Source organism: Sphaeramia orbicularis, chromosome 5, assembly GCF_902148855.1.
Source record: "Sphaeramia orbicularis chromosome 5, fSphaOr1.1, whole genome shotgun sequence".
In the NCBI taxonomy this organism is placed as follows: Eukaryota; Metazoa; Chordata; class Actinopteri; order Kurtiformes; family Apogonidae; genus Sphaeramia; species Sphaeramia orbicularis.
This window is the reverse complement of record NC_043961.1, coordinates 37,802,779-37,828,845: the sequence shown is the minus strand read 5'-3', so window position 1 is coordinate 37,828,845 and position 26,067 is coordinate 37,802,779. Positions and strand designations below refer to the sequence as shown.

General features: G+C 38.4%; 1 protein-coding gene across 2 annotated transcripts in view; it reads left to right on the top strand.

The window, feature by feature from the left end:
• Positions 1–14,112, top strand: part of ripor3 (RIPOR family member 3) — an 88,387-nt gene extending 74,275 nt beyond the window's left edge. The window contains exons 17-26 of one of the 2 annotated variants that reach the window (XR_003935498.1): positions 523–668; positions 765–930; positions 2,073–2,202; positions 2,327–2,491; positions 3,241–3,405; positions 5,921–6,123; positions 7,611–7,694; positions 7,775–7,865; positions 9,451–9,918; positions 13,228–14,112. Coding sequence is in view for 1 of the 2 variants with exons in the window: in XM_030135314.1 (XP_029991174.1) it covers positions 523–668; positions 765–930; positions 2,073–2,202; positions 2,327–2,491; positions 3,241–3,405; positions 5,921–6,123; positions 7,611–7,694; positions 7,775–7,865; positions 9,451–9,551 (1,251 nt within the window). In the remaining variant the exon portion in view is untranslated. Of the gene's footprint in view, positions 1–522; positions 669–764; positions 931–2,072; positions 2,203–2,326; positions 2,492–3,240; positions 3,406–5,920; positions 6,124–7,610; positions 7,695–7,774; positions 7,866–9,450; positions 11,110–13,227 lie in introns of those variants that run through there. The other variant, XM_030135314.1, reaches the window with a different exon arrangement.
• Positions 14,113–26,067: the final 11,955 nt, after the last annotated feature.

Here is a 26,067-nt window from a genome sequence, read left to right as displayed (position 1 = left end):
GTAGGTGTAGCCCTATCTCTCTCCCTGTCCCACGGCCTGGGTTTCAAACACCTCTGCAGCTTCGTGGCTCTGCGTTGTGTGTGTTTCAGGGATGCTAGCGGGGGTAGTCTGTAGGAAACGAGACTGAGAGGAGTTCAGAATTGTGGCGGGACCGTTTATTTTGCCCAATAGTCATCTGCAGGGTGATACAGTGCACTACTTCAGTGTTTTTACATAAAAAACACAGGTACAAGTAAAAGCTAAACCTTTGACAATGTTATGTTCGAAACAGTCAGTGCAAAAATAACATGGCTTACCTGCAGGTGATACAGTGCACTAAAGACAACATGGCGCCCTAAACTACTGGTACCAACTCTACGGGGCAACAGAAAGACCAAAAAAGCACTACCGAAACGGGAGTTCAACATGAAACCGTGGTGTAATAGCGCCATCTATTGGTGTAACATATACAGTACCTTACATAGGTTAAGATCTTGCATGTGTGTGTTCTTGTGTGTCTGACCTGTCTCACTTGTTTCTCAGAATGACCTCTCCCTTATGAGAAGTTCGCCATCAGAGGAGACTCTGGCTGTCGAGGAAGTCCTGGGAAGCTTCGACTTTTTATCACATGACCTCAATGTGGATGATGACGCCTCCTGTTTGGGTAGCCTGAGACTTAAAGACAGCGGGCGAGTTCACAAATAAACTAGAATAAATTCTCCTTTAACATTTCATCTATGGTCAAATGTAAAATGACTCACCACTTCTTCATTTTCATCCTTCAGCATCAGTTCATTTCAGCAGAGTACACTGAGGAGTCTCGGTCTGGTCTCCCAGGAGAGCCAATCAGCTTCTGAGGAAGAGCTGACAATTTCCCCTCTGACTTCTGGGAACTGGGGTCTTGACCAGGCTCTGGAGACTCACCTGGACATCTGTTGTATCCTGCTACAGGTATAGTGTGTTACTGCAGCGGGCCGGAAGTTTTCCTGACATTTAAGCCTGTTTCCTAGAATAGAAATATCTTAACACATTATGATCATACTTATGGTGTGCATAAAGTTGTTTATAGAATTGGTAAATATTCATACGCACAACTCTTAAGGGTCTTTAGTGCTCATAACTACGATGAGCCAGCACTGTAGATGCATTATACAGACACATTATAGGTATGTGGTATGGACAAATGTGGTGCAGCATGCACAAATACACAACACATATCTGCACTGGGGGACCAGGATGTTGCCCCTCAGAGTCGGGATGTGGATTTTAAAAACACTCCCCCTTTTCACATCCCACCCTTGGTATTGACAATGATGAAGTCCAGACTTCATCACACAAACTCTGAAAAGAGCTGACTGCTGCAGTTTGGCATACTTATGTATTTTTGGTCAAGGAAGAGGCTAGTCGAAACAACAAATTGATAGGACCAATATATTGGGAAATATTGGTAATTTTGGAATACAATAGCCTTACAGTCACATTGCTATGTCCATGATGGTTGATGGGAAGCGCAATACCACACTGCATGATGGGAAATGAAGTTAAAAACAGGAACATGTTCACTAACTTCAGTCCATAGATATTGATATTAATATATTAATTGTCATTCAAATTTTAAAGAATGATTTACCAAACAATTTTTATGTCTGTACTTGTAAAATATAGACTAACATCTTTTCCCAGAAGTCAGTTCTCCCCAGCATAAAAACTACCACATTTAGAACCCTTGATCCCCACAGGTCAACACGCTAGGTAATCATAACTAACTAAAGAAAAACTTGACTAAAACTAGTCAATTCCCCATGAAAGTACTCATGTAAAACTAACTCGAAATATACTGGGATAAAAAAACCAAAGCAACAGAATTAAAAACAATGTCTATAATCCTCAGCTGGGTTGGGGAACACCTCGGCATCCATCAGACTCATGTGCACAGCAGAAGGTGGATGCAGTGATTAAAAGACTTCAAATTATAGTAACTGCTCCAGGATCAGCAATGTCTTTAAAAATAATAATATCCAAATCTCGCAGTCAATGTGACAGAGCTGTTGGTGATCAGAAGAAAAAGGAAGCTGAATTTTGTGTTTGATTAGGTGCTGGGAACGACAGACTTTAGTCCATCTCGGCGTGATCTTCTGGAGGAAATTATTCTACAATCTGAAGTCCTGGAAAGAGTCAGCTGTCTGCTGCTGGAGAAGAACGACAACATCTCTGTTAATGACAGTGAGTAGAAGGGCGACCATGTCCTCTGCAAATGAAAACACATTACAAGTAAGTTAGTCATGCACTGGCGGTTTGAGAAAAGGTGAAGCTAAGGGCTGTACGCTCCTCCTCTTCTTCTCCTCAGTCCTCCCTAAGACACAGAGAACAAGGGACCTGCTGCTGTTCTGGCAGGAATGCGTGAATGACAGTGGCGCTCCTTTCTGTTGCCATGCCGACAGCTTTTCCAGGACGCTAAAGAAGCGCTATACACATAAAGTGAAAGCCAAGGAGCCCGGCCAATCAGAAAAAGGTACAGCAGCATATCTATTTATCACAGATATTATGGATGGAAGAGTCATGTCGAGAAATGTATTTTTTGGTTTAACCCTTTATAGGGCACTCATAGAAATACTCTGAAATTCCAAATTTCAACCTTAGTGTGTTATTTGGGGATTTAACAAGACTTTAATACTAAAAAATACTAAATAAATAAAATACTAAAATACTAAAAATGCTTAAATAAACAAAAAAAAAAAACAAGGTTGACATTCTGCATTGCCAAGATATTTTTTCTATCGGCACTTAAAACCAAAAAAACAAAACAAACAGATTAATATCCCCAAAATAAGTCAATTTCCCTTTTTTGAAATGTACACAGACCACTCCCACCTGCTATTGGAAGTGAAGAAGTCTCTTGGATGAGAAATGAAACATTTTCAAAAGAGCTAAACAAGTCCAGTTGAACTGAGAACCACTAAGAGGAAATGAATAAACCTAGATTGAATTTGATCCTTCAGCTGTGATGACTTGGCGATATGTCCAGAGTGTACCCCACTTTCGCCCATAAGTAGCTGGGATAGGCTCCAGCAACCCTAGTGAGGGTAAAGCAGGTTCAGATTATGAATAAATGAATGAATGAATGAATGAATGAATGAGTTCATTAATTTGATCTGAGTTGTTTTGGCTGATAGCTGTGACTCTTCCACACAAACCCAGTCTGTGTATGTAAATCCCTCCTGACTGGCTGACAGCTCAGACTGCTCTTCCTGTGCTCTACAGTGTTTTCACAGCTCCTGCAGCAGGTCCAGGCGTCCTGTCGGATGGTGCCCAGCCCTCGGCTACTGTGCAGTCCAGAGAGGGTCACTCTGTTCCAGCTGTCGGTGTATCTGAAACGGTGGGGCATCCAGGATGTGGGTGAACACATCTCACAGCTCTCCAAAGAGGGTATGGTGATAGTTAACTGAACTCTAACTCAGTATTCTTCCACAGTAACTGTTTTTGTTTATCCTCAACATTTGCAGATTTCTCAGCATAACTCATGCACACCCAACAACACAATTTTCCTACAAAACACTGTATCCTACTCATCCTTAGTATATAGTAATACTTTCATCAGTGACATGTCAGTGCTATCAAATATAGTCCAAATGCTTCTCCATGTCGTCCAACATTCAATTTTTGTTCAGATTTTCTGACTGAATCTTGGCTAAGACTTTGTTATCAGTGATTCCAAATGCATATGCTTGCACTTTATGGGATACAAAACTTTTAGCTCTACAGTAAGATATGTCTACATGATCAATTCACACTCACATTTAAGCCTTTATGGTCTCTTTTCATTGTGAAGATGGATATTATATTCCTATAAAACACCTACTTGGAAAATGAGACAAGCTTTGAGTGTTCAAACCTCTTAACATCCTCTGGGTCGCTGGGAACCCCTTGTAGGGTAAGGGTTAGGTAGGTAACGCCATGAAGGAGTGGAATTTAAGAGGCTAAACATGACATTTGTGATGACAAAATAATAATAATAATAATAATAATATAATAATAATAATAATAATAATAATAATAATAATAATAATAATAATAATAATAATAATAATACATTTTATTTGTATAGCGCTTTCCATGAAACTCAAAGACACTTTACATAAAGCAGATAGAAACCAAACACATTAAAAACAGAGATATTCACTCTCACATTCACACCTATGAGCAATTTAGATTGACTGAGGTATGTGAATATAAAACAATTAAACATTGAAAGCAATCTTAAATAAGTGAGTTTTTAAAAGGGATTTGAAGGTGTTGAGGTTGGAGCAGTGTCAGATGGTAACTGGAAGGGAGTTCCACAGGGTTGGAGCAGCAATAGAAAAAGCTCTGTCCCCCCCAGGTTCGGTACTTGGTTTTTAATGGTGGGGTGAGGAGGTGAGCAGAGGAGGATTGGAGGGTGTGGGAGGGGGAATGGGGCTGAAGTAGGTCAATGAGGTAGGGGGGGGCCTGGTGATGGAGGGCTGAAGCAGGTGAGGAGGAGGATCTTGAATGTTATTCGGTGTTTGACGGGGTGCCAGTGGAGGTGTTGGAGGATGGGGGTGATGTGATCACGTGATCGGGTGTGGGTGAGGAGACGAGCGGCAGAGTTCTGAATGAGCTGGAATTTATTGAGGAGTTTAGAGGGTAGACCATAGAGGAGGCTGTTGCAATAGTCGAGTCTGGAGGTGATAAAAGCGTGAATAAGTGTTTCAGCTGCAGGGAGGGAGAGAGATGCACAGAGACGGGCTGTGCTTTTAAGGTGAAAGAAGGACGTTTTTGTGACCTGTTTGATGTGCTGTTCAAAAGTGAGGCTGGTGTCGAAGATGATTCCGAGGTTGTGGGTGTGGGAAGAGGGAGTCAGGGATGAACTGTCAACAGTGAGACATAAGTGGGGGACGGATTGGGTAATGGATCTGGGGCTGATGATTAGGAGGTCAGATTTATCACAGTTGAGTTTAAGGTTGTTGGTTTGCATCCAGGTTTTTATTTCAGAGAGGCAGTTTGAGAGGGTGAAGGAGGTGATGGATTCAGAGGATACTGTCGACTTCCTGATAAAATCTGCTAAGTGACATTTTTGGTTGGGAATAAAAACCTGCTATCTCCCTTACTATAGCTTCAAATTTCAGTCTCCTGTGAAAGTTGTTTACATTTCATCATAAGTGCAAACATTAAAGGAGCAGATATTTTTTCGTCATATTTTACAGTTTCCTGTTATATAAACAGTTTTTTGTTTCTCCTGTAAAATTTGCCAAAAGTCACATAGCAGGTTTTATCAGGAAGCTGACGATATGTAAAGCTGAACGTCATTGGTATAACAATGAAATTGGAGACTTTGACGATGGATGATAATGCCAAGGGTGAGGATGTAGAGGATGAAAAGCAGGGGGCCAAGCACCGAACCTTGGGGGACACCTTGTGACAGGGGAGCAATGGAGGAGGAGTGGTTATTTATGTGGATGAATTGTTGTCAGTTGGAGAGGAAGGATTTGATCCAGGTGAATGTTGAAAGAAATTCAGATGTCCAGACTCCAAAACTGAATATTCATCTCAAAACTTGTTTTAAATTTCTCCAGAGTAAATAAGATTTACAACAATTACACTGCAGGTTCCAGTAGTAGTTAAAAGCTCCTCAGGGACATTATAAGGGTCTGTAATGTTGACTCTAGTCATCTTGACCTTATGTTTTTTGAGTTAAAATGTACATTGTACCCCCGACAGCCTGAAATCAATTTGTACCATTCATTGAATTTCACTTTCTTGCTAATATTGTGGAGCAAAAAAATTGTGTTTCACCTTCAACTACATATGTATGAAAAGTCTAAATGTCTGATTAAAACGTTATCTTCAGTATAGTACAGTCCTGTCACAATCTTGTGATTAGAGTGAAAGCTAAATGGAAGCCTGCTGTCTTGCTGTGTTTCAGAGTACATCCTATCATCTCTAAAAACCCCCAAACGCAGGAGGGCTTTGAATAAGCTGAGGCCGCGGCACATCACAGAGCTCCTCCCACTGGGCTGCACGCTGCAGACTCTGGCCGCTCTGCAGATCGACTCCCACCACAAAGTCTGCAAAGCTGCCACCAACTGCCTGTGCAGAGCTGCAGGCTGCAAGACCTTCAGGAGCAAGGTACTGTATGTCCAAGTAAAGCAAGAGCAGGAGACGTGTATGCCAAAGGCTTTTAAATAAGGTCAAGGTAACTTTATTTACACCCATGGGTAGATTGGTCTGCAGTAACAGGAGAGGGCATCTGCATTATACAGTGTTAAAACAGAGCAAAACACAGACACAGAGGACAATACAAATAAGCATGGGCAAGTACTCATAGAGGTGCACTGATCTGGACTCAGATAAAAATATATTAAAAAAATAAATTAAGATACAAGGACAAAGAAAACATCAAACTACACTGAAAAATATGACAAGTTGATCTTAATCAAATCTAGAAAACCAGTTGCACTCAAAAAATGCAAGTAAACATGATCATTAGTCCTAAGTTTACTTTACTTTATATCTGCGAGTTAAGTTTATTTAATTTACTTAAAAATATCAAGTATAATGAAATTGATCTTTCTAAGTGTAAGCAACTTAAACAACTGAAGAAAGCACAACGAAGAATGATTAGTTAGCTTGGTTATTTTTTATTCAAACAGAATTTTATAACAGCAACACATACATGTAAGCAGTACATGGGTAATTTTATGCAGTTAGTCAAGAACAGAGGTAGAAAAGGAAGTAAAGGGAACAGGACATTTAAATACTTTTTATTGGTGGTGTTATGAGATGTGCCGAGGGTACGTAGCGTGTGTCAAGTAATGGAGGGGGGTGTTGCCACGAAGCGCGTATCAAGGCTTGCTTCATTTAAGGGAGGAGCCGAAAAATGATGACGTCCGAAGCCTCGCTGCCCTACTGTACCATGTGACTGCTTCGGGAAGTGGTTCAGATTTTGCCGCGAGGTTTAACAGCAATATAAACTCCTCAGGTTCCATTCGAAATGTGGGTTTTTGATGGAGAGTTGTGGTCAGTGCAGAGTTCAGATAGCTTTGATAGTTTGGATACTAGAGTTTGGATAGCTTTTATATAGTTTAGAGAGTTTAGAAAGAGAGAGAGAGAGACATCATTTGAAGATTTATGAGAGTGAGGAGGGAAGGATAGGTAAGAGGATGGAGCCAGCTAGGAAGAGGAGGATTTGCCTTGTGTGAGAACATTTGGATTTGATAACTCCTAATAAGGTCAGCTAAATCTAACATTACTTAAGACGCATAAGGTTTGCTTATCTGGGGTACTGGGAGGGACAAAAATTACTGTACCCCAATTTATATGATCTTGCTCTTGCGTTTTTGTGAGGGGATGTTAGTGGTAAATATGGCCCTGTCAGAGACTTTGGATCTGTTTGTCTTCTATTTTTTCCAAAGCTGTACATGTCATTTGTCATTTGTCCACCTATTAAATATCACTAGTGAAACAGCATTTTTTTTCTATATTTTTGTCATTGTTGTTTAAAAACAAAACACTTTCAGAAAAAATATGTTTCCATCAGGTGTTACCTCACAATGATGCAATCATTGCAGCAGTACGAGTAATATCTGCCTTTGTGTTCTCTTCTTTTTCTTCAGGCGATAGTTTACTACACAGAGAGTCTGAAAAGCACTGACGTTCACATCCAGCAGGGCTCCTGTCTGGCTCTCAAATGCCTAAGGGTGAGCATCGTACGGAACACAACTGCAGAACAAACACTTTTCAGTGAGTTTTGACGCAGCAGTGTTTGTGTGTTTGCCAGGCAACAGAGAGCGTGGACCACATCGCAGATTTGTGGAGATCTGCAGATGACGATCTTCGCAGCGCAGCCAGAGAAACTGTTCTCTCATTTGGTAACATTTTCCACCAGTTCACAAGATGATCTTTTTAGAATTAACAAACTTTATCAAGTGTTTTGCTCTGGTTTTCTGCAGGGATTAAGTGGTATATTTTGGATTTTAGATCTACGGAGACTCTCTGTAACAGTGGCTCTCAACCTTTTTTTGCACGAACACTCCTTTACGTCATCATGAGCCCCCCCCTCCAAGAGGGGTTACAGTGCTCCATAGGTAACGGCCCCCTTACCTCATCATTACCCTCCTTGTCACTAGGTTCCCCTTCATAACTGGGGGGGGGGAGTTGTGGACACGACGGATGTTATCACCAAAGACTTAAAAAGTGCCGTGACGATGCTGCTTGATATTACAATCTCAGCGCCCCCCTCTCAGCTTTCCCCTTCCAAACGCCCCCCCAACAGTATAAGTACTCACTATGAATGAATGAACAGAAATGATTTTAGAGGCCAAACTAGACGGTAAAATGTAATAATGTTGTGCTGCTAAATGAACGTGGTAAGGCGGCTACACACAGTTCAGTTGTGTCTTCTACAGGTTGATGGTATATGAAATACTCATATGCTACAGGAAGTTAATACTGGTATACCAGTTCATCTATACTACCCCGCACTGTGTCACAGTATGAAAAAGTAAACACTATTTGCACATTTTCTTAAATGCACAATATCAGATTAGACCAAGATAAGTGCACAGGTGAAAGCAGCTGGATCACTGTAGTGAATTGATTCCTCAGTCTCCTCTCAGCATCACTAACTTTCTTCAGTGGAGCATGACAAGCATTTGCTCGAAAAGTAGGTAGATTACATCATGCACTCATTTCCATGTCGAGAATGCCACCGTCTCACTAAAACATCTTAAATAATTTAGAAGAAAAGCAAAGAAGAATGAGCTCTCTGGCATCAGTGATTGGTTAATAAGTCTGTCCATCCACAGCTCATTCATATGTCAGTCTGGCTGCTGATTGGTTAAATAAAGGAGGTGGCAGGAGTCAGACACATTAGCCAGGTCTCCATAAAATGTCAAGCAAATTTGAAGCTAACTTCTGAAAAGTCACAAAAAATGCAAATTGGATGTGTTTCTGCAATTAAATGAATAAAGTTGTCATAAGGTGGCACTGTAGGCTACATTACACATACCCACAATAAACAAAGTAATTAGCAGAGCATTCTGTTTTTGTTTTCCAAAGAAAATGAAATGTAGATTATATGGGTGAGACAGAAGAATAATTTGGTCTCTTCATCAGTGCATGCTACCTGTTGCATGTTTGCAATGTTTTGGCATTTTATGTCAATGTCAGCGCATATCAGTATATGTGTGTATATCAGTATATATCAATATATATCAGTATCGGTATATATCAGTGTACATCTATATCAGTGTATATCAATGTATTCTGGGGGTCAATCTTGTGAGAATTCTATATATAGGTAAAGAACCTTGCAAAACGTTTTTGTAACGTTGCCATTTCCATGAACTTCAACATGTGCATCACATATGTTTATAGAAACATCTGTTCACTTAGAATTACAGGACAGTACTTATTCACTCAAACCTATTCCACATCACTTCTGTCCCTTTACAGGTAAAAAAGGATACCTGGCCTTCCAGAAGATGGACCAAATAGACAGTGAGTTGCAGGAGGAAGCCTACCGGAACCTAGAGACTGAGATTACCATTTTATAGGAATCAAATGTGGACTTTTGACAGGGATGGGGTCTTTACAGCATGTTTCAATGATCCTTCGGGTGAGAGACTCCATTTAAACTGAGGAAGTGTGTGAGTTTATAACCCTGAACATGCACTGAAGAGGACCCGTCTGATGATCAGATGGCTCAGTTTGGACTTTTAGATGAAGAAACCTGAACAAATGAGACCAAAGGGAGGAGTGAAGCTTTCTGTGGATGGAGCACTGACTCAGCGAATGGGAACTTACAAAGTGCAAATATGTACGGTCTGTCTACAGGCTGTTACACCATGCAGCGTCATCGAGAGGAATTTTGAAGCTTTAAAGTCTGGCATTCCCGGTGCTGCAACTAAATACAAGAAGGAGGTCAGTTATGCATATTTAAGACAAATGTGCCATTTCAAAGAATTTCATGTGAAAAGCTAAGGAATATATTAACCCCGAAGGACATTATACTATCAAAAATCAGAAAGAAATGGGACAGTATGGAAAATGCACCTGAGAACAGAAGGGAATCAACTTGTATGTCATTGTAGACAGAGTGAAGACACGGTGGCAACACAAGAAATGTTATAACAAGTATTCACCCTCAATGAGCCTGTTTACATAATTGTAATAATCAGATCTAATGTGTTTACATGCACTTAAGAAATGTGATAATCCGAAACCCTGGTTTGGACGCTCCGGTCTATTTTTGGAATTCTTTCAGTTTGTACACACATAGTGATGGTAGACTCAAACTTCCTGTTGTTGTCTTACGTAACTTCTGTTCTCTACAATTTGAATTGTAGACATAAAAGATCTAAATAAATCACATTAACCTGTATACATGGTCACTGACTAATCTGACAACTAAAGAAATCAGATAATGATCGCAGTGTTGTTGTGCATGTAAACAGGCTCAGGGATGAAGAGAAGTGCCAAAGAATCTGGATGTCTGTGTGTAAATATGTGCTGTTTAATCTGAAAGCAAAAATGTGACAAATGATTGAAATCATTGAAATGACTGGAAATGGAATCATGGGAGTGTTACATTCTGTAGGTTGTAAAGAAGATGGACAAGACGACAGCATTAAAGACCTGTACATGTGAGATGAGGTTACTTTCAACAGATTTGTGTCTGTACACAAAAAAAAATCACACACGCATTAAAATGTGTGCATGTTAATCTATATTTTAACATAAACACAAATTTTGTAAACTTTCATCCAAGTCAAATCATGCATAGATTATATATCTATTTTCTCTGTGAGAATACAACTCATAAAGGTACAGCTTTACCACATTACAAATACAGATTAGACCAGAAAGTTCAGCACCTCTGACTGTGACTGACTTCCAGCTGCTGTGATCGCTTACATACGTATGTGCCACACCAGTGGAGAAATGAATGTGCAGGAGTCGGCTCATGAAAACCCAGTGCTTGGTGGCAGTTGGATCACAGACTTAGGCTACGTTCACACTGCAGGTAAATGTGGCCCAAATTCGATTTTTTGCCCATATGTGACCTGTATCTGATCTGTTACAGTTTGAACAGCACAAATCCGATTTTAAAAATCCGACCCAGACCACTTTCATATGTGGTCCTAAATCTGATACGTATCTGATATTTTGCAATGCAACTTCAGGTCGCATTTATCTGACCTTTACGTTATTGAAATGCGACAAACGTCACAACTCTGCATCCCAGGAGGAGGAGCATTGGGGAAAAGCATCCTTACTTCCGTAAACACAGTGCATGCCTCATTGGTCACATATTACATCAGGACCTCTTTTGCGCATGCTTCAGGGTCGCATTCGGTTCATACTCAATAGTGATAGAAGTCGCACTTAATGCATAATATGAACGAACACACAAAGAATCAGATTTCACCCAAAAATCTGACTTAAGCATTAGACCTGCTGTGTGAACATAGCCTATGTTTTAGGAAAAGCAAGACAGACGCATATGAAGGAGTACGCTGTTGGATGATGGTCCAAGTGGTGGTCAAGGCAGGTTTCACAGAAAGGTTCTGAGTTGAAGTATTACTTAATAAAGTACAAAACACACAAAATGATGCCAATGTGAAAGCACCCCGAAATGCCTTTCGTAACCATTTGATGTGCTTTCTACTATTAGACCTGTTCCAGCTTCTACAATTCAAGCCTTTCCTCATAACACCATGGAAAACTTAGAAGAAATTAAAGTTATCAAAAAAAAACTTCTACGCTTAATTAACTGAAATAATAACAAAAGAAAAAAATTGTTTATTAAAGTCAAATTTAGTGATTTTTTTTCTCAATTCTGGTTGTAGCCTGACTACCACTAATGGCTATATACACTCAACAAAAATATAAACGCACCACTTTTGTTTTTGCTCCCATTTTTCATGAGCTGAACTCAAAGATCTAAAACTTTTTCTATGTACACAAAAGGCCTATTCCTCTCAAATATTGTTCATAAATTTGTCTAAATCTGTGTTAGTGAGCACTTCTCCTTTGTCCTTTGCTGAGATAATCCATCCACCTCACAGGTGTGGCATATCAAGATGCTGATTAGACAGCAGGATTATTGCACAGGTGTGACTTAGGCTGGCCACAATAAAAGGCCACTCTAAAATGTGCACTTTTACTGTATTGGGTGGTCCAGGGGGGTCAGAAAACCAGTCAGTATTTGGTGTGACCACCATTTTCCTCGCACAGTCTTCTTCATGAATTCTGTGAAACAGCTTTGGAGATGGCTTATGGTAGAGAAATGAACATTCAATTCACAGGCAAAAGCTCTGGTGGAGATTCCTGAAGTCAGCATGCCAATTGCATATTCCCTCAAAACTTGTGACATCTGTGGTATTGTGCTGTGTGATAAAACTGCACATTTTGGAGTGGCCTTTTATTGTGGCCAGCCTAAGGCACACCTGTGCAAAAATCATGCTGTCTAATCAGCATCTTGATATGCCACACCTGTGAGGTGGATGGATTATCTCAGCCAAGAAGAAGTGTTCACTAACACAAATTTAGACAGATTTGTGAACAATATTTGAGAGAAATAAACCTTGTGTGTACACAGAAAAAGTTTTAGATCTTTGAGTTCAGCTCATGACAAATGGGAGCAAAAACAAAAGTGGTGTGTTTATATTTTTGTTGTGTATTTATAAATTAACTATTACATTATATAATCTTACTATATGGTCTTCATATTGTCTACAATCAAGTATGAATCCAAGTGCATTTCCAAGTCACTGCTTTCTGTTCTTGTTGCATTTCCATATGGTCACAATTTTTCCTGGTTTGTTTTTTATCAAAGGCAGGTGTTGGAGTCATACAACCTGTGTCAGGTTACTTTGTCCTCTGAGTTACTTTCACATGCCTTCATTCTCAGTTGAAGGAATGTAAAATGAATGCTACTTTCTTTTGACTTTTTTGTTTTATTTTTAATGTAAGCAGTAGCAAGTCTGTGCCATTCAGGCTCACCAAAGGATTACAATACACACCGCTGTGACAAACAGCTGGAGAACAGTCCGCAGGTTTCATCCTTCTGTCCTAAATATGTTCCTGTCATATGACTTACATATCAGCTTTATGGAAAGTCAATCCTGCAGCTACACAGATATGTCATGTTAACTATTAGTATTATTAGAAAACTGGCTACATAATGTTGACAATAGATTTTTTTTTCCCCTCCATGTATTTGGGCAGTGTTGAAAATGTCTCTGCTGAAACAGGGAAATGCTTCCCCCTGCTGGGACCCATGACACCCATTACATTCATGACCATGATATGTAAAGGCTGTTCAGGTCAGTAACCGTCATGAGAAGAACACATCTGGCAGATTTTCCATCTTAAACGAGAGAAGATAATGAAGAGCAGGAGGTCGATTCTGCATATTTTTAGAAAAGATAAATAAGTGGTGAAAGAAGTCTTCAGATCCTTTACCTCAATAAAATGGTCATCTGCACACTGTAAAAAATAATACAAGTAAAATGTATGCATTCAAAACCTGACAGAAATAAGTTTTATCAACAAAACACACTTTAAGTATGAATAATCAATGTGTTCAATGTGCAGGAAAAAGGTCCCTGTTTCAATTAGATGTGATGATCTGGATGCATTTTGCTGCTGCATTCATGTGTATGATACATTTTGCTGCTGTACGTGTTTAAGAATGAGCAAGCATTGACTATCTATCTATCTATCTATCTATCTATCTATCTATCTATCTATCTATCTATCTATCTATCTATCTATCTATCTATCTATCTATCTATCTATCTATCTATCTATCTATCTATCTATCTATCTATCTATCTATCTATCTATCTGTAGTATCTTGTGTTTTCAGCTATGGGTTTTCAGTTTAATCCAAGAGAGTTTTCAAACAGTCCAGTATTTTTACTTAAGTAAAGTTTCAAATACAGAACCTTTATCTGTAGTTGAGTATTTTCAGTATGACATCATTTTGGTGTTAGTAACCTTACATCGCAACTGAAAGGGAATATTTGAATTGTTCTTGAGATGTTCATGGATGTACTAATCAATGATCATTGTGGGAAAAGAGATTAAAGCCTTTACCTTCTCTACAGACCATGTGTCTTTGTGGTCTCACTTTCCATTAGTCCATCACATCCCACCTTGAAACTTGGATTGGACTGTTCATGTCTGAATGACGCTGCGTAAAAAACAGGTATAATGGTGCAGCAGAGAGGGATGAAGATATATTCCTCTGCAGTGTTGTGAAGTAGATGTTTAAAGTCTTGTGTGGACTCTATGGTAAATTATTGCTGTTCCAAAAGCAGGATATGTGTAATCAGCAGGCTCAGATTCAGACAGTTGTTTGTTTTTCCATTTGACATGAAACATTGTGGACTACATAATAAACTATTGTAGCGCAGGGTCATCTGATCACAATAGGAAATGGGAAAAAAAATCATCTTTGGATCAAACAAATACAGGGTGGGGAAGCAGAATTTACAGTGAACATTTAATTGTTTTTTCTCAGCAGGCACTACGTCAATTGTTTTGAAACCAAACATATATTGATGTCATAATCATACCTAACACTATTATCCATACCTTTTCAGAAACTTTTGCCCATATGAGTAATCAGGAAAGCAAACGTCAAAGAGTGTGTGATTTGCTGAATGCACTCGTCACACCAAAGGAGATTTCAAAAATAGTTGGAGTGTCCATAAAGACTGTTTATAATGTAAAGAAGAGAATGACTATGAGCAAAACTATTAGGAGAAAGTCTGGAAGATACTATTAAAGAAGAATGGGAGAAGTTGTCACCCGAATATTTGAGGAACACTTGCGCAAGTTTCAGGAAGCATGTGAAGGCAGTTATTGAGAAAGAAGGAGGACACATAGAATAAAAACATTTTCTATTATGTCAGTTTTCTTGTGGCAAATAAATTCTCATGACTTTCAATAAACTAATTGGTCATACACTGTCTTTCAATCCCTGCCTCAAAATATTGTAAATTTTGCTTCCCCACCCTGTATATGGTGATTTTCTGAGGTACAACCACAATGCAAATCACATTTTATCTCTAAATATTTTGTCTTCAAACCCAAACTATAACCAGTTTTCTTCTAGTTTTCTCTGGTTTCAGAAGGCTGGTGCTATATGTCATGGATTTTACATCATTTTGAATGAACATTATTATAATATTTTGACAATAATGAGCATAAATAATGCGAAGTAAATCAATTTATTTATGAAATAAACTTTGTCTCAACAAAGTTGTAACTTTACCAAAAATCTTGTTATTCTTCAACATGTTTCCCATTACTGCTTTGGCCAAACATCTGCATAAATCCGATTTAGTGCATGTTGCAGTTGTGAACCTGGAGCAGCAGATCGCAGAGTTACTGGTGTCATTTCTTCAGCAGCAGCAAAATGACACAATCCATCACTCTGCATACATCCTTCATGGCCACCACCTTCGTTCACTTAGAATGAATTGTTGAATTGAGTAGGAAAGTTTGGACAGCACAGTTACAAATGCACTGTATGGAGTCATGCTATGTGATTGTGTGATCGCTCAGCCTCAGGAAACTGACTTGACGATTGTTTCTTAAATTCAGATGAGTTCAGGTTTAAACACTAAATACAGCACTGGTTCTCCCAATATGCACACTACACACGTTTCGTAGGGCCCCATAAAGTAACCGGGGCCCCCTCCCTCACCTCTCTAACCATGTAAAATCATAGTTGATTGTATTCAGGTCTCATCACGAACAAAACCGGTCCTGTGGTAGGCTACCTTTGGAGCATGAACTGGGTTTTTCTACTATGGTGATCATATTAAAGGATGGAATACCATTGTTTTCAGCACAACGCACCTACGTAACCCATGAATTTTACCACATATGTGATCTGATGTTAAGTATTCATTTAATGAGATCCAATGAAGTTCTTTAACTCGCGACAGACTAGACTTGAAAACATCTGCAGCTAAAAAAAAAAAATGTGTGAAAACAAATTTGCAATGGGGGGACGTTAACAGCATAAACAGTTCAGGAGTTATGGTCGTTTGAATGACGTGGATGCAAAAATGTGGCACCAGGAATCAAGAGATTAAAGTTAATATACTGCCCGCCCGGTAAACTTGTTCGGTTTGTTGGTTATTGAAACATTTTACCTTGACAGAAAATGGTGGTTCGAGGAGGGTGGCAGACATTAACGTCTGTTTGGCACAAATGCCTCGGGCAGAAGTGTACAGAGAATAAAACCAATGAACTGAATTTACAAATTTTTCAACATTGTTGACTTTACTAATAATGTATAATTAAATTCTACTCACTGATTTTGAGATTACATTATTCAAACTAAACTGAGTAAAATCCAAACAATAAATAATTGATATTTGATTCAATCAACAATATACCAATCTGTACTCAGTCTTTTTTTTAAGTATATGCTCATATATTCTGAATATTTATTTTGTAAATATATTCTTTTTTTTTCAGTGTACCCTACAAAATTTGACATATGAGGACTGAGGGAGTGTTAAATAAAGCTTAAAATTCTGAATGAACCTGAATCAAATTTTAACCCTTCATAGTCTTTCATTTAGATTTATTCTTTGGTTTGTTCTGGAATATCTTTTAGAGTGTGGTTGAGTGTGTGTGTGTCTTCATTTGTTTGTTTTTTTAAACAAACAACACTCATAATTGACTTAACATATTTGTTTCTTTTCAACAGGTTCCACATTATTGTATTTTGTAAGTTGAAAGCAAAAAAATGTATGGTAACCTTACTCTATGACCTTATACTTAACTAACATATAATTAGTGCTACTTCAGATTCAGCTACTTCAAATCACTTCTGGTGGACAAAAGGGATATTAGCTTAAGTAACTTTACTTATTTATGTTAGTTTGACAAAATCAAAATATGTTCAGCTTACTTATTTTTTCACTCAGCATAAACAAATGATGTTACTGCAACAACTAAAATAGTCATTTAGTCGATTGATTAAGTTTGTTCATTCAACTCCCCACTGTCTCTCTGACATTCCCAGACTCCCTGGTCTGTTTAACATTTACAGACCCTATGCTCCCACCCCCAGCCCAAAGAGTCACCCATTAAGGTAAATGGGATCAGCCTTCCATGCCCCTTTGGGCTGTGTACGGTCTGAGCTGTCGTGCTGAATTCTACTCCCTGCCGAAAACTGCTCCCCCTTCATAAGTCAGCCATGAAGAGGACAGTGTGCACCAAATTCACCCTGTCACGATTTGCTGAGAAATGCTCCCTGCTCACCCTGGCTCAGTCATTTTTCTCCTCTCTGACTGTAGGGTTTATGAAATTCATTGTGAATTATTCAACCTCTTAACACCATCATAGCTGCGTAGCAATTCAGTAATAATATTGTAAGATACTGCAGTTATATTTTTTAACTGTTTAATATTAAAGAATGTGCAAACTGTAAGGTATACAAAACTTTCAAATGTTAAATCTTAGATACACTAATTTCATAACAATAAAAACAGATACTGCCAAATACTACACCACCCACAGCTAGGGATGCAGTTTTCAGCAGGGAGTAGAATTCTGCACAAGAGCTCCGTGCACTCCCACTGCCTTTTAGACTATTCCAAACTCTTCTATCAGCTATGTGAGCCTGTGTTTTACACTCCTGTACAGTCTCCAGGACATATTTACTGCTGATGTCTTGTTTTGTTCTTAGATTCTTAAACATTCTCAACCCTTTCCTTCTGTCTCGGTTCTTTACTTTTTCTTTCTTTACTTTATTTTTTATTTTTTATTTTTTTTGCAGTTCGTTACTTTTAGTTTCCCAGATCCATCAGGCTCCACAGGTGTGTTTAAGCTCTTCCATAAGGTTGGAGGTGGAATCAGCCACAACACCTGTTCGTGAAGCGGCCATTTTGGAACATCATGAGTCAGTGTGGCCTTGCTCATTCTGCCTCCTACTGGACAGGAGTGGTATCCCAGTGCTAAACCACTGAAATAAAATGGTTTGTGTTCAAACAAAACACAAATATTCAGCAGGGATAACATCAGACATAATTACATATAGTTAACTATAAAAAAAAAATATTAATTTAACCCAACAAACACATTTTTTATGTGTTAACAGAAAATGAATTGTGAACATGGGGACTACAGATGGAAATTAGCTCTGCTGCTACAGTCTGTCCTATTTACAGCTGCAGTTGTTATAGATGCTCATTAATATGCACTGTCCCTAATAAATACATATATAAAATAAAAATAAATAAAAAACAGAAAGTCAACCACTGCCCTGATTCACTTTTTTGAGTGAATATTTTACGCCTTTTAACAAAAAACTTAGTTGTACCTCTAAATATCTAACGAGCATAATTTATTGTAATGTGTACTGATGATGTAATCATTATTTAGTGTAAATGAACAAAACACATGAATGACCACAAAGTCTTTTCTGAGCTTTTATTGCTGACATGGGATTGAAACCATGTCAGTGCTTCAGTTGTGCTCTTCAGAGGTTGCCATGACTTCAGTTGCCCACCAGATGTCACTGTCACTGCAGCCCTGAAGTTTTGGATCTTTTTAGGCACATTTGTGAGGAAAGCTTCAGTGCCTCATGAGGCTTCACCTGCCCCTCACTTGTAAAATAATAAAATAATTAAACAAATTGTGCTTTACATACCAATGGTGTTTTCTGGTCTTCTCACAAACGAGGGAACAAACACTACAGCTCTTCTAACAAAAGACTAACCGACCTGCTTTCTGCTTAAATGAATACATACCCAGAAGACCGCCTGAAACTAAACTTTACTCTGTAGTCCCGCTGCCCCCCTGGTGTTAAAATTAAATGTGCTCCACTCTGAGCCAAGGTTCTAATAGTTTTGGATTTTTCATCATAGTTTAGTTTCATTTAGTTTTGACTTTTTTTTTCCCTCTAATTCAGTTAGTTTTAATTTGTTTTTAGAGCAGGTTTGCTAGTTTTTATTAGTTTTTGTTATTTTCTAAATGCTTAGTTTTAGTTTAGTTTTAGGTTGTTGTTTTTTTTTTATATCTTTTCTCTTCTTCTCCGTCATATTCAAATAAATCCCAGACAGGACTCTGCTGCTTTTTCCCAACTTTAGTCTCCATGTTTCCAGGTAGAGTGGGGACCAGAAGACGACTCTAAACCGTAAGTGACGACAAGTGACGGACTGTTAAACATCATATGGTGCCACTAGCTAAAATTGCTCAAGCGAAATAAATCGATTGCATATCAATCTGACATTGACAAAGACAAAAACGAAGGGAATTTTATCAATAATTTTTATATATTTTCGTTAGTTTTGTAAACATACAATACAGTTTCAGTTAGTTATTGTTTTTTTCTTTTAATTATAGTTTCTATTTTTTTCAGTTAATGAAAATGTTTTTACAATTCTAGTTTTCGTCATTTCGTTAGTTTTCGTCGACGATAATAACCTTACTCTGAGCCTCACTCTCAAACACATGCACAATGACAAATAATTGAATTAATTCTGAGCCATGTTTTTGGCTTGACAGATTTACTTAAAAGATGTTTTTATTTTATTTTAGGCATTGTTTATCTATTCATTTGGGTGTTTTTCATATGTTACACTACTTTAGTGAAGGGAATACATTTCTAAATCAATCTGTATTCTGCAAATTTCCATTTACACATAGGAAAGTTGTATTTTCACAAGTTATTTTACTTTTTTCAAAATTGGAATTCTAATTTTTCAGGTTCAGGGCTCAAAATTTTCATCATAATGTTACAGTACAGATTCATCTTTATTCTACTGATAGCTGAGAATGTTCTGCACATTTTGATATGCAGCACAAGGGGGTTCAGGTTAAAAAGGTGATTATAAACAGGTATGGCAAAACCAGACCTTTATGTTACAGACTCCTAAGGGTTAAATCTTCACCTGCTGATATAGGTCATATGTGAAGATGAAGATATTTGATCATTCAGGTTGGAGAGATTTGTAAAATATGAACATAGCCTTAAAACGATAGCCTTTCCTGCTACTTGTGATCTGACATCAGCCTAGAAATCAGCCTAAGACAAATTATATGGTCTGATCTTGACATAAAGCAAATTAGTCTTTGCAGAAATAGAACTGCACATTTACACTCATTTCCAGAAAATCAACCAGTCTAGACTTTCCAAGCTAATCAATGTGTTTCATATTGTCAAGCTGCACTTTGTTCACCGACCTGTGAGTATCAGACACTTTGGTCTGTCTTTTTCTTTCATCTTTCTCTTCGTTCTCCTCCCACTTTTCTTGCCTCCTCACCTCCCTCTCTGTCTCACTCAGAGTTTTTTATATCTCAGACAGCTCTCAGCTTTGAAATCACCCCAGTGTTTCAGAGGGGGGGAAAAAAAACAGATCGCTTTCTCCTCCCTCTCTGTAATTTATATTTTCCTCTCATCTTTCTCTCTCTTCCATCCCTCCATCCTCTTTCGCCTCTCAGGTGTGATCTGTGTGGGGAGTCTATGTCTAGACAACCGATTATACCGAATAATGAGGCAGAGGATGGGGGCGGGGTGGGGTGGGGGTGGAGTATGAAAAAGGAAAGGAGAGGAGGAGGAGGAGGATGTGAGTGGATAGTGTCAGACAGAGGGGAGAAAATGGTGTAAAGGAAGAGAAGGAGGTAAAGGGATTAGGGATGAGATGAGTACAGCAATGAAGGAGACATACAGGAAGAAGGGAAATGACAAGGCAAAAAGCACATGATAAGAACTGCAGCTACCATTTATTTTGTAATCGATTTATTTATTGATTATTTTCTTTGATTCAGTTTCATTAAGTGATTATTTGAATAGGTGAGAGAAAAATTTAAAAATGTGAAACAGACATGTCTGAAAATGACAAACATCTTGTCCTTTATTCCAGAACCAGCTGAAACAACATCCACAAAATGTATAAAAATAAAAGAATATACAGGGTGGGGAAGCAAAATTTACAATGAACATTTAGTTGTTTTTTCTCAGCAGGCACTACGTCAGTTGTTTTGAAACTAAACATATATTGATGTCATAATCATACCTAACACTATTATCCATACCTTTTCAGAAACTTTTGCCCATATGAGTAATCAGGAAAGCAAACGTCAAAGAGTGTGTGATTTGCTGAATGCACTCGTCATACCAAAGGAGATTTCAAAAATAGTTGGAGTGTCCATAAAGACTGTTTATAATGGAAAGAAGAGAATGACTATGAGCAAAACTATTACGAGAAAGTCTGAAAGTGGAGGAAGCAACAAAAAACGTACCAAAGCTTTTATTAAAGCTCTCAAATCCAAAATCCTAAAGGATCCAACCAAATCCATGAGAAAAATGGCAATTGAACTTGAGGTAGACAACAAGACCGTTAGAAATGCAGTAAAATATGATTTGAAATTAAAATCTTACACACGAACACCAAAACACTTGTTGACAACAGCAACAAATCCAACTTTAGCAATTTTTGGGAATCATGTTTATGGCCGCCTTCTAGCCCAGATCTAAACCCTCTGGATTCTGCTATTTGGGGTGTTTTAGAACATGCTACCAATAGAACATCACACAGCAATGTCGACTTTCTTAAAGATAATATTAAAGAAGAATGGGAGAAGTTGTCACCCGAATATTTGAGGAACACTTGCGCAAGTTTCAGGAAGCATGTGAAGGCAGTTATTGAGAAAGAAGGAGGACACATAGAATAAAAACATTTTCTATTATGTAAATTTTCTTGTGGCAAATAAATTCTCATGACTTTCAATAAACTAAATGGTCATACACTGTCTTTCAATCCCTGCCTCAAAATATTGTAAATTTTGCTTCCCCACCCTGTACAGAAAAAAATCTATATCAATAACAACAGTATAAAAAATATCTACACATAAAAACAACAACAAATGACATCTACAGACAATATGTGCTCTGCAGTCTTCAACACATTCGTGTCCACCTCACTAACTTATACCAGTGGAACATGGAACTAACATCCAACTGTGTGTTGATCCTGGTGTTCACGTCACAATAAGTGTCCGTGTAAAACACAACAGCGGAACCATTATGTAGCTGCAAAAAATGTAAGGAAACAAAGCTTCGATTCAGGAAAATTTTAATCAAATAATTTTTTTGAATCGATTCAAGATGATTAATCAATCAACCCTTTCAGCTCCACTAAACTGAAATAATTATGATTTGGTTCTGCAAACTATCTCGCCAAAGCTGTATTGTTTGAATGAAGACTCCATATGTACATTTCCATAAAAGTATTCAGTGTTCCATTTGGAAGTTGGGAAAATGTTCATGGAAATGGGAAATAATAATAAATAAAAATTCCCCGAAATTTCATGGTGAAGTGTTTTTATTCACTTTCTTTCCTCTACATAAGAGTAAATACATATAGAGAGAATGGAAACACATGACGTACCTTAAGTTTAAGTCACTGATCAGATCTTTTTCTTATACTTTCTTTTTTTCTTTTTTTAGAGGTAGATGAAGTGAGTACCCATCAGGCATAGTGCCAGTGTTATGATCTGGGGTTGCTTTATTTTCTCAGGTCTAGGTTCAGTAAAGTTAGTGTTCAGTAAAGACAAATAAAAGTTAGGACATTGCATAAACTCATAGAAGCAAAACCACAGCAAATCAAAGCTAAAGGTGGTAAAAATGCAAAACTGGTACACAAATTCATTAATTTTTTAAACCAAACCACAATCATTTTCTAACCTGAGTCCTTGTACTTTTCAGGGCTGGTTCTAGCTGGTCATATTAGGGTGGGCTGGTTGAAATAACAGGTGGGCTACTTGGTTAGTATGTACAGTAAGACAGTAAAGTCGAATAGTGGTCTGAAGGCTGATAAGTAGAATTGCAGTCCTGACGGCACTGAAAAGAAGTGGTGTGGGGGTTTATTTAAGAATAAGAATCCCTGTATTGATCCCCAAAGAGAAATTCAATTGTCAGGCAGCTCATCTGTGTTCATTTACTCTTTAATATAAAATACAAATGATTTTAAAAGTTCTTCATGCATATTTCTTTTCATTGCATGATGTTGAAAAATAAAAGAATGAATACTAAATACTAAAAAAATAGATTATTCTCATTGTGGCCAGAATTTATACAAAAAGAAGGTTGTCTACTCTTGTTCAAACTCCAACTGAAAGGTGGCACAATAAAACACAAACAACTGAAACTTGACTATAGTAAAAATAAAAAAAACTAAATTATATTTTTTCATATTTCACAAACAAAAAAAGTCTTATTCAAATTCAATCTGAAAAGTGACAAATGACAAAGAAAACAACAAATCTTTCTTTTCTTTCTAAAACCCAGAACTTTGGACTCAAATGTCAGTTGAACTATATAAATATAAACCAACAGGACAAAGTTATTAAAATAATTAATATAATTCAGTGACAGAGATCATTTGCCCCTCACTTGGTTTTTGTCCCATCCCTGGGCAACGATTGACAGACCCTGTGTGTGTTTTACTGGTGTGTGTATATTTTTTTGTTTTACTGGCAAGTGTGTGTTTTTTTGTTTTACTGGTATGTTTTTTTGTTTTACTGGTGAGTGTATGTTTTTTTGTTTTACTGGCATTGTGTTGCCCAGTGTGTGTGTTTCATTAGTGTTGCTTTAGTCAGTGTGTGTGCACTGGGCCGGCTGCTCTGCAGGAACCCAGAGACGGTGCTCAACCCAAGACCACGTCAAAAAGTCACAGATACAGTGAAATTCTGATAGAGAGAATCGTGGTATTAAACAGAAACCCCCCACAGGTGCAGCAGTGACCTCGACAGGTGTGGCAGTGACCGAGGAGAGTCATTTATTTCCCTGCAGCTCAGAAACGGACGACAGACAGTCAGCTGCTGTATGAGCGAATGAAGCACTCAGGGAATGCAAAACAACGATGACAACCAATCACTGATGGAATAGGATGGGCTGTAGGCTGCCCACCCAATTGCAAACAAGACCTAATAGTAGTGTAGTCTATTGGATAAGTGTTTTACCTTAACTTTTGATCGGGTGGGCAAGACAGACAATAGGATGGGCTGAGCCCACCCCTGCCCATGCCTACCACCGGCCTCGGTACTTTTACAGCTTAACGTCTAAAACCTGCAGGAGTCAGGGAAAATCCAGTCTCTGATTCCAAAGTTGTTTTGCTTATCCACCATCTACCACCTCTGACCAGTTCAGAAAAGGCCAAAGGGTCATGGCAGAGCAGATAAGGCACAAAAAAAGATTAGAAATGCTTACACTGACATGATACATATACTGGTTTCCATAAATATGTAATGGCAGTAGTTTTGGTTTGAAGGGGGAAAAATAGACAACAGCCACTGCCACAGTGCTGTGGCATGAAATATAGGTTTGTTTACTGCCACAGAGCCAATCAAATGTTAGCATTTGTACTGTGACAATAAGCAGTAAGGACATTTTGTTGCCACAGGACCAGTCATGGACCCTGTTCCATGAACTCATTAGCCTCTTGTTGCCACAGTACTGTGGTGATTTATGCTGTACACACCACACCCAAATCATGTCAATCTGCAAAAGTTCAATATCATTTCAGCCTTTCGTCCACCTGACACTGGTGTTGTCGGTGCCCTGTAATGGTATTTTTGGAGAATGGGTCCCAGAGTGGAAAAATCTCTCAACACTGCCCTCTTGTTGCTGTATGGATAGGCAAAACACCACTTTTTGGAAACGATGATACCATAGAACCACATGACCAGAGGAAGAAAACCTAAACCTAAACATAACATCATGTACATGCTCACAGCATTCTTCTGTGATTTTAGAGTGTCCTGTGGCTCTGTCTGTGTTCATGTACAGCGCCACATATAGGTGTGACATATGTATTACACTGTTTTAATCCAGTTTTCCACTTTCCACCTGAAAATAGATATTTTTTAAACTATCCGTGTATGAATGCGATACTTTTAGAATCTGCAAACAAAAATACCACGAGCATTTTCATGTGGACGTAGCCTCGGTAACTGGTACCCTAGCATTTTCCTGTAAGCAGATAGACACATGACGTGTGTGATGCTTATTGCCACAGTACTGTGGCAGCAGGGTGACGGGTTACCAGTCTATACGGGATAGAACGAGGGCACTGATTGGCTCTGAGGTAATAGACAAATGAGAAAGGTAGTTCCACAGTACTGTGACAATAGCCACTTTGAAAAAAAAAAAACAAGAAAAGAAAATAAACAAAAGGAATGAAGAAGTTGTTTGAAAAGTGAAAAGGAAAAGACAAATGAGACAGAGAAGCACTTATACAAGGAGAGGGAACATGAAAAATAAAAGGTTAAACTACAGAGAAACAAGGAAGCAGAGGGTGAAAAAAGGATAAAAGGAAATAAAATTTTGGAAAGAGACATGACTGAATGCGCAGATAGGATGAATGGAAACAGACACACACAGACGGAACAGCACTGAGCCAGAACACAGACGCTGTGTTAGGAAACCCTATCAGTCACACAGGCTTTACTCACTGTGTGGATGTGTGTGTCTGGGAGGTTTTTGGACACGTTGATTACTCATCACCATGCTAACACACACACACACACACACACACACACACACACACACAGAGTAATAGGCTTATCCAGCACTGCAGTTTTTAGTCTTTAAACCGGGACTTTTTTCTTTTCGGTTGAGAATGAAAGAATATTTTCTATCAGCTAAAACAACACTGACTTCTAAAGAAACCTTCCCACGCAGTCAGGCAGTGAGACATGCAGACAGACACACAGACATTATTCCAACCTTAGAAGGACAGACTTACAATTACCCTAAGAGAAGCCATAGACTGGAACCAAAAAAAGCCAAAATATCACACCAAGCAGAGTTGCCATCTTTTGACACATTTTGCAAATCTGTGCAGCAGAGATGTGGAGCCAGGACATCCATTCACCATCCATGTATGTGTGCAGGGGTTCGTGACCAGGAGGCACTGCCAGGCTGCACATAACGATGCCAGCAGATACTGGAGGACTGGCTCAGATACTTTATCAAAACCAAACAAAACATTAGTGGAAGAAGATTTAGTTCCTGCTAGTAATCACACACAG